The sequence below is a fragment of the Acomys minous genome (genome assembly GCF_964271855.1).
Source record: "Acomys minous genome assembly, chromosome: 13".
Lineage (NCBI taxonomy): Eukaryota > Metazoa > Chordata > Mammalia > Rodentia > Muridae > Acomys > Acomys minous.
This window is the reverse complement of record NC_140495.1, coordinates 60797627-60806268: the sequence shown is the minus strand read 5'-3', so window position 1 is coordinate 60806268 and position 8642 is coordinate 60797627. Positions and strand designations below refer to the sequence as shown.

General features: G+C 50.6%; 1 protein-coding gene across 1 annotated transcript in view; it reads right to left on the bottom strand.

Annotated features, from left to right (window-relative positions):
• Positions 1-2884: 2884 nt before the first annotated feature.
• The window catches only part of CIMIP3 (ciliary microtubule inner protein 3), a gene marked incomplete at its 5' end in the record, with an annotated part of 25779 nt that continues 20021 nt past the window's right edge, over positions 2885-8642 (bottom strand). Inside the window, one exon of the mRNA XM_084754336.1 lies at positions 2885-4501. Coding sequence (XP_084610462.1) covers positions 4172-4501 — 330 coding nt within the window. The remainder of the gene's footprint in view (positions 4502-8642) is intronic.

Genomic DNA, 8642 nt, shown 5'->3' with positions numbered 1-8642 from the left:
GTGAATGGGCTGTGCTTTCATCTGAATTTTCCACCGAAGGACAGGCTCCGGCTCTTTGGAGCTGGGGGTGGAATCCCTTTCCTTGCTGCCCTCTGACTGGTGCTTTAGCTCTTTGCCGGGGGATTGTCTGAGGACAGCTGCAGGTCCTGGGTGTAGAAGGAATCCCTTGTGTGCTGTATATGGATGCAACACCTGTCAATTCAAAAACCTACTACGGCCTATGGCTGAGGCAGGAAATAGGTAGACCATCCGGCAGGCAAAGGGGATAGGGGCAGGCTCGTGCGATTGAGCCAACACGGGAGGAAGACGGATGCATGGTGCCTGAGTTTAGGTAGCCATCCATGTGGCAGAGTGCAGATTAGTATAATGGATTAACATATGAGCCAGTCAGAGAAGAGCCTAGCTATATGGCCCAAGCATTTGTAAAATATTTAATGAGTTTCATGAGTCATTATACCAGGAGCTATGGGACAGAAAGAAAAACCACAGCAGCATAATGGTGCCCTACACCTGTGTCTGTGTGCATGTGTGTGTGTGTCCCTGTGTGTGTCTGTGTGTGTCTGTGGTGTATGTGTGTGTGACTGTATGCTTGTGTGTGTCTGTGGTGTGTGTGTGTGTCTGTGTGTCTGTGGTGTGTGTGTCTGTGGTGTGTGTGTGTGTGTCTGTGGTTGTGTGTGTGTGCCTGTGTGTGTCTGTGGTGTATGTGTGTGTGACTGTATGCTTGTGTGTGTCTGTGGGGTGTGTGTGTGTCTGTGTGTGTGTCTGTGGTGTGTGTGTTTGTGTGTGTCTGTGTTTGTGTGTTTGCCTGTGCGCATCTCTGTGTGTGTCTGTGGTGTGTATGTGTGTGTGTGCCTGTATGCCTGTGTGTGTCTGTGTGTCTGTGGTTGTGTGTGTGTGTCTGTGGTGTGGGTGTGGTGTGGGTGTGTGTCTCTATGTGTGTCTGTGGTGTGTAGTGTGTGTGTCTGTGGTGTGTGTGTGCCTGTGTGTGTCTGTAGTGTGGTGTGTGTGTGTGTATGTGTGTGTGTGTGTGTGGTGCCTGTGTGGGTGTCTGTGGTGTTGGTGTGTGGTGTGTGTATCTGTGGTATGTATATATGTGGTGTGTGCAGTGTGTTTTTGATAATCTGCCCACAGCTCCTGTTCCAGACCCTTCTATAGAGTGCCCCTTATTCCATCAAGCCCTTAAGGGGCATCTCCTCCAATTGGCTAACTGGGAGTCTTCTACAACGTAGCCTCTCAAGTCAGTGGCACACCACCGCCTCCATCACCTTCTATGGATTCTGTTCTAGGCCGCACCAACACCTTGGGGGGAGAAGACTGTGCAAAGACAGGCCGTTGGGAGGTGGAAATCACCAGGGACGCTTTAGGATCTGTGGGAACATTTGACCTCGGAACACACGGTTCTTTCTAGAACTGCAAGTAGCTGTCAGGCCAGGCTACCATTAGAACCTTGAAGCCTGCAGACGGCAGGCCTTCTCCACCTCTCTCCCCTTCAACACCTAGTGCCTCCTAGTCTGTGTGTTCCATTGCTAGCTGCTCCCTTTACATCCATGCAGCCCCCAGCCTCAGGCACTGATCCCCAAAGACTCTCCCCCTTAGGCTGGCTCTCTTCTGTCCTCTGACTCACAGCTGGCCCCGTCCACTGAGGTGCACTGGATGAGACTGAAGAGGCGGGAGAGATGGACTGGGTATGACTGCCTTCGCTCCTTGACGCTTCTGGGTCACAGTGTGGAGAAACGGACCCTCTCCTGGGTCCAGCCCCAATTCTTGAGTCCCTGAGGCAAGAGCTCCCTCCGTTCCCTCAGCAGGTGTGACGTGTGTCCCTCTGCTGCTGGAGACATCACCGCGCTACAGCTGTGCCCACTTCCTGTTTCCAGTCCTTTTATTCCACGTTCCGCAGTGGTTTGTTTGTTTGTTTGTTTTTATGTGTATGGGTGTTTTGCCTGCATGCACGTCTGTGCAGTGTGTGTGTGCTGTACCCATAGAGGCCGGAAGAGGGTGTGGGATCCCCTGGAACTGAAGTTACAGACTGTTCTTAGCTGCTTGTGTTGGTGGTGGGAACCAAATGGGGTCCCCTGGAAAAGCAGTCGACCACTGAACCATCTCTCCAGCCCCCCCACACCCACACCCACCCCCTGCCTGTGATCAATCTTTTTTGGGAGGAATATTTTGATTTGTTTAACTGGGAATTGAAGCTAGGATCTCACGTGAGCTAGAGCAAGCCCTTGATCACTGAGACACCTCCCCGGCATCTTTTTACCATGAGACAAAGTCTATCTAAAAGTGCCCAGGTTGACCTTCAACTTGTGAGCCTCCTGCGTCTCCCCGGGTATAGAGGGGATCACGGGCCTGTACCACCAGACCAGGTTTCAGATTGCGAGAACCTTGAACTCAAATACACTGTCAATGAACAAGTGTGCAAATGTGTGATTGCAGAAAGAGTTGAAGTGTGAACAAATACAAGTGTGACTGAAGAACGGCGGGGGATGGAGGGTGGGGGGCGGGGCGTAACACGCATGCTCGGTTGACCAGCGTGGAGAAGATAAGGACCAGTCTGTCTAAAGGCGCAGTGCTGCTGAATAGACCAAGAAGCGTGGGTGGATGGGTGAGGAGAAGAATGGGAGAAGTTGGCTTGGAGGAGACAGGAGGGTTCCTCCAGCGTAGCCTGAGCTCACACTGACACAACAGAATCCTAAGCACGGGAGGCTTCTTATAGGGCTCCCTGGAAGCTGCACTGCCAAGGTGAGGCTCCAGGGGGCGCAAAGGCTCTGCCTCATGGACTTAAACTCCAGCTGGGAGGCTTTGCGGGTTGAAAGGTCTGGTCTGGGAGGGCACAGAGCATTATGGCGGTTTCTCTGCCTCTCAAAGAAAGACCCAGTTCTCGCTGTTGTGGGAAGATTAATTTATTGAAAAAAATTATTAAGACCGCTCACTATACACAGACTGAACACAGCACTTATCTCTGAAGATTCTGCAAACACCACCAAAATGGCAATAAATGAAAAAAAGAATGTATGCTTGCAATCCCAGCACTCAGGAGAAGCTGAGGCAGGAGGATGGCAAGTTCCAGTACAGTATGGGCCACAGCAAGAGCCAGGCCAGCCTGGGCTACAGGATGGGACCCCCCACCTCAACCAAATGCAGCAGACAGAAAGTTGGGGGGTGTCCAAAAGGGGGAAATCAGTGATTTATTAAGAAAATTGTGAGTTCAAGGTCAGCCTAAGCTACATAGTGAGGTTAAGGCCAGCCTGCTCTATACAGCAAAACTCTCAAAAAGCCAGAAACAATGACGGCATGGGGGCGCACATCTTTAATTCTAGCAGTCGGGAGGTAGAGGCCTACAGATGTGAAATCCTGTGAGTTCCAGGTCTATATAGTGAGTTCCAGGACAGCCAGGGCTATATATAGAGAGAGAGACCCTGTCTCAAAATACAAAAACAAAAACAAAAGCAAAAACAAACAACAACTACAAAAGGCCCGAACCAATTAGGAATGTAGCTTAATTGGTAGAGTGTTTGTTTAGCATTGAGAACCCCTGAATACACCAGGAGTCTCAGTGCCTGCCTGTGATCCTTTGGGACACTTGGGAGGTGAGGCAGGAGGATTAGAAGTTCAAGATCAGATCAGACTAGGTAAAATCATGTCAAAACAAAAACAAAAGGTTATTTTTACTGGAGTGGTTACGAGAAAACTTGTTCACTTCCTGTGTCCATTTCCACTCTCCCCTGGCTGTTACAATCGGGGGTAACAATCTTTCATGAGAGAGCAGGATCCATCCTTTGCCAGCTTTTTTGTTTGTTTGTTTGTTTTTAAACTTTTGGAGGAATTGCCAAGTGTGGCCCATGGGTTTACTGGGGTCACACTGACTGACACTTGGGCCTCAGAGAGGCACGTTCTTGGGCACAGAGGGACTAAGGGTCAATCCTTCCAACTCTTCAGGTCCCACTGGAATAAACTCACTATGCAACAGCCCTATCCATTTAGACGCCGCCGGGGAAAGGGAGGACAAAGTTTATTGTTGCAGAGAAGAGGCCCTCCCTCTGCTGCTCACAGCCCACCTGGCTAGCCTAGGGAAACGCTACTCCTCCAAGAATGAAACAGCCTTTCCCCTCTGAGACCCAGGGCCAAGGGGTGAAGGTGCAGCGGTGGGCACCTTACAGGCGTTGTCATGGACCTAGGTGCGCCACAAGACCAGGTTTGCTGGAGGAACATCAAAGCGTTTGCGGGTGTGGTCCGTTTCCCGGCGATACAGGTAGCCGCAGGTGGGCTTCTGCAGCGTGTAGAAGGCGTTCAGCGAGTTGGAATACTGGGAGGTGTAGAAGTTGAACCTGGTGCCGTCCGGGTTCTGCCCCCGACGGTCCACCACTACAGGAACGTAATCTGCCGCCAGGGATTGTGCTCGGTCCCGCTTCCATGTCTGGGGCAACTGCGGCGGTGGAGCCTTCATCCTTTTGACTGATGGCATCTTTTGCCCATGCTCGGGGTTTGAGGGTTTCCGTAGGTCCTAAGGAAAGAAAAGGAAGGAGAAAGTTGGCAGAGCTGTAAACCGGGGCAGCGGACTTAGAATGGGCCTCCGTGCGGAGTCCCCCGAGCCACCCCGGAACACAGCTCTGCTTGCCAAGATGCCAGGCCCCCCTCCTTCACCTGGCTCCTGCTCCTGCGGAGTCCTGCCTAATTATCAAAGGCACCTGCCAGCCCAGAAGACCGGGAACCTGGTGCTGGCTTCAACACTGTCCTTCCTCTCTCCCCTACAGTCCATGGCCTCTGGAGCAGTGCTCCCCACTCCAGACACTCAGACCTTCAGGCTCTTTTTAGCTGAAGGGTCACCCCAGCGTCCTTCGGAGTCCTCCTCCCTTCATCCTCTTGCCTTTTCTGTTCACGCCAGGGTTTGCTGTCCATATTAATAGCCACGTAGTCCACCTGTTCGGAGCATCTTTTGTGTCTACAACCTGGCAAGTAAATCCCAAAGCTTCCGGCCTAGAGTGCAAGCTGTTCAATAGGATGCGGAATGAACGCTCCTGCCTTCCCGTTCCTCCAGCCACCCTGTGTTCTGCCACTTTGGCAGACCCATCACCCAGATCCCATCTTCTGCTCCCAATCCCTCTAGTCTTTGTTTTGGCCGCCTCCAAATCATTAGAGAACGCCATCTCTTGCTTACTGGTTTTTGTTTGTTTGTTTGTTTTGTTTTTCCTTTTTTTTTTTCCGAGACAGGGTCTCTCTGTGTTAGCCTTGGCTGTCCTGGAGTCGCTTTGTAGACCAGGCTGGCCTTGAACTCACATTGATCTGCCTGCCTCTGCCTCCCGAGTGCTAGGATTAAAGGCGTGCCCCACCACTGCCCGGCCTGATTTCTTTATTCTATGTGCTTTGGTGTTTTGCCTGTATGTATGTCTGTGTGAGCATGTCACATCCCCTGCTACTAGAGTTACAGACAGTTGTGAGTCACCTCGTGGGCGCTGGGAACTGAAGCCAGGTCCTCTGGAACAGCAGTCAGTGCTCTTAACCACCGAGCCATCTTTCCAGCCCCTTGCTTACTGTCTTTAGGAAAGCCCCTCACCGGTGACAAATCCTTTCTTTGCTCCAAAGCAAAGCATTTAGAGAGTGCACAGTAAATGTAGGCTCACCTCAACTGAATTCTGGTACAGGGCAGCCCACCTTCCAAGCCGCTGGTGTGGTTCTTTTTTAGAACCTCCCATTGTTACCAAGGGTGTGTCCTATCTACCTATGTCCACCTCCCTTCTGCTCCCCTCTGCTCCCCTCTGCTCCCCTCTGCTCTTGGCTGATAGGGCCCTGTCCACTTCTAGGAGTCCCCCACCACCATATTGCTCACTGTACTGACATTCATTTACTCCTCTTTTATCCCCCTTCTCAGCTGTCCAATGACAGAGCTGCTGTGTCCCTCACAATACTGTACCATCTGCCATGGACCAGGTGTCCATTTTCTTTTATGTGTTTGTCTATGGGTTTTGTTTTTGCTTTGAGAATTCTCGGATAGCCCAGACTGGCTTCAACAATGAATGGGGTAGCCCTGGGGTGACCTTGAATTCCTGACCCTCTTATCTCTCTACCTTTTAAATGTTCTCAGGGACATTACAATCCAAAGACTGCCGCCTGCCTGTAGGTGGCCGTCCAGCAGCAGAGGATGAGTTGGATTCTGGCTTCAACTACCAACCATTTCTCTCTGCCCAACAACCTACATAAAGCAGCCCCCAAATCAGTCTCCCAGCAAAATTAAATTTGGACATGAGTCCACTGCCTTCCCTCAAAACCTTGCCACATGACTTGACTCTCCTGTTGTGTGGCGAGCAGCCAGGCTCAGATCTGATGACATTTCCAGGATGGCATCCCTTGTCAGGAGGGATTAAAGTAGGTGCACACAATTTTAAAAAGTTGTAAACTGAGTGGGGCGTGGTGGCACATGCCTTTAATCCCAGCACTCAGGAGGCAGAGACAGGTGGATCGCTGTGACTTTGAGGCTAGCCTGGTCTACAAAGCGAGTCCAGGACAGCCAAGATAACATAGAGAAATTCTGTCTTGAAAAGAAAAAAAAAGTAGTAAACTGGGCCTGGAAAGATGGCTCAGTGGTTAAGAGCATTCGTTGCTGTCTTCCAGGGGTACCAAGTTCTGTTCCCAGCAGCTCACAGCCATCTGTAACTCCAGCTCTAGAGGATTCAATGGCGCCCTCTTCTGGCTTCCATAAGAACCTGCACACACATGTATGCACACACACACACACACACACACACACACACACACACACACTACACATAATATATTCAACAACAACAAAAAGAAGTTGTCAACCTGGGGATGGGGCACACTGGCAGTCTTAGCCCTTGGGAGGGAGGTGGAGGCAGGAAGGTAAGGAGCTCCAGTCATCCTCAGCTTTATAATGAGTTCAAAGCCCCAGGGTACATGAGACTCCTCCTCACAACAAGAAAAACGAGAGAAGTCGTCACTCTGAGACTTCTGAAAGCACTGTGATCTCCTCCTTCAGTTTGGAACCTTGCACTTGGCATCTTGACGACCTGGTCCCTGGAGGCTGGTGCCAGGAATGGCAGAGACAGGCACTTCAGAGTGGTGTGGAGCACTGATAGAGACCCCGTGAAAGGAAGGTAATGAATCAAGCATCTGCGGCAGTGGTTTGAATGAGGCTGCCTTCCACTCCCCCAGGCCCATATGTTGGAATACTTGCTCTCCAGTTGGTAGAACTATTTGGGAAGGATCAGGAGGCGTGGCCTTGTTGGAGAGTGTGTCACTGTGTCACTGGGAAGTAGACACTGAGGTTTCAAAAGCCCACACCATTCTGATTGGTTCTCTGCCTTGTGTTGTTGTTGCTTGTTTGGTTGGTTTGGTCTCTCTGTGAAGCCCTGGCTGTCCTGGAACTCACCCTGTAGACCAGGCTGGCCTCAAACTCAGAGATCCGCCTGCCTCTGCCTCCCTCATGCTGGGTTAAAGACATGTGCCACCACTACCTATGGTTGTTGAATTAACATGTAAGCTCTCAGAAACTGCTCCAGTGTCATGCCTGCCTGCCTAGTGCCATGTTCCCTACCATGATGGTTATGACCTCTGACCCTCCAAAGTGGTAACCCCAATAAACTCTGCCCTCTATAAGCTTGCTTGTCTTGGGTCTCTTCACAGCAGCAGGAGGGTAGCTTAGATATCTACCAAGTACCAGTCACATTCATTCTCTGTAGAGGAATTTTAATCCAGCAACATGGCTACTCTGGAATACAGACATGCCTTTAATCCCAGGAGACAGAGACAAGCAGATCTCTGAGTTCAAGGCCGGCCTGGTCTAGAGTAAGTTTCAGGTAAAGAAAAGCTTAGGTCCAGGTGTGGTGGCACACACCTTTAATCCCAGCACTCCGGAGACAGAGGCAGGCGATCTCTGAGTTCTGTCAGTGAGTTCGGTTGAGGCAGTGAGTTGAGCGGCAGGGAGGTAGAGTTGGATCTGTGGGAGTTCAGTTCATGGCATTCAGAGGCAGTTTTTACCAGGAGAGTTTTACAGAGAGAGGTTGAGGAGAGAACAAGGTAGACACAGGTGAAGACAGAACAAGCCTGAAAATGAGAAGGAGCCAGAAGATTAGAAACAGATTGCTGGAGTTAGTTTGAGGCCAAGCAGAGCAATTCAGAGAGGCTGAGAGAAGCCAGGTGAGTAAGTCATTGAGGAGAGGCGTTGGAGCCAGAACAGCTGAGTTGAACCAGCCAGCCCAGAGCTCAGTAAGACAAGAAAGGGTGAGCTTATTCAGCAGTAACTCTCAGAGGCTGAAAGCATTCTAGGCCTAGATTAGATTGTGCAGAAGCTAGAAGCTTCCAGGACCAGGCCTAGGTTAGCAGACAGAGGCAGTCAGCATCAGAGATGACAATTAAACCAGGAGAATAAAAGTTACTTTTACAACTTTTCTCCTAAAGCTTTTCTACTTCCCCCAGAGGTGCAACTTTTCTACCAAAGCTCCTAACCAAAAAGTGAGGTGTTTACCCCATTTTTCTGATGCTGAAGCAGAGGCTCATGGGTATCTGAGCTATCATTACTTGATGCTAACACAGTTTGTGACAAAGCACAGAGTACTTTCCAGAAATCTCACAACTGACTTGCACAACAACCAAAATTCTAACACAGCCTTACCTCTCTGCCTAGGCCC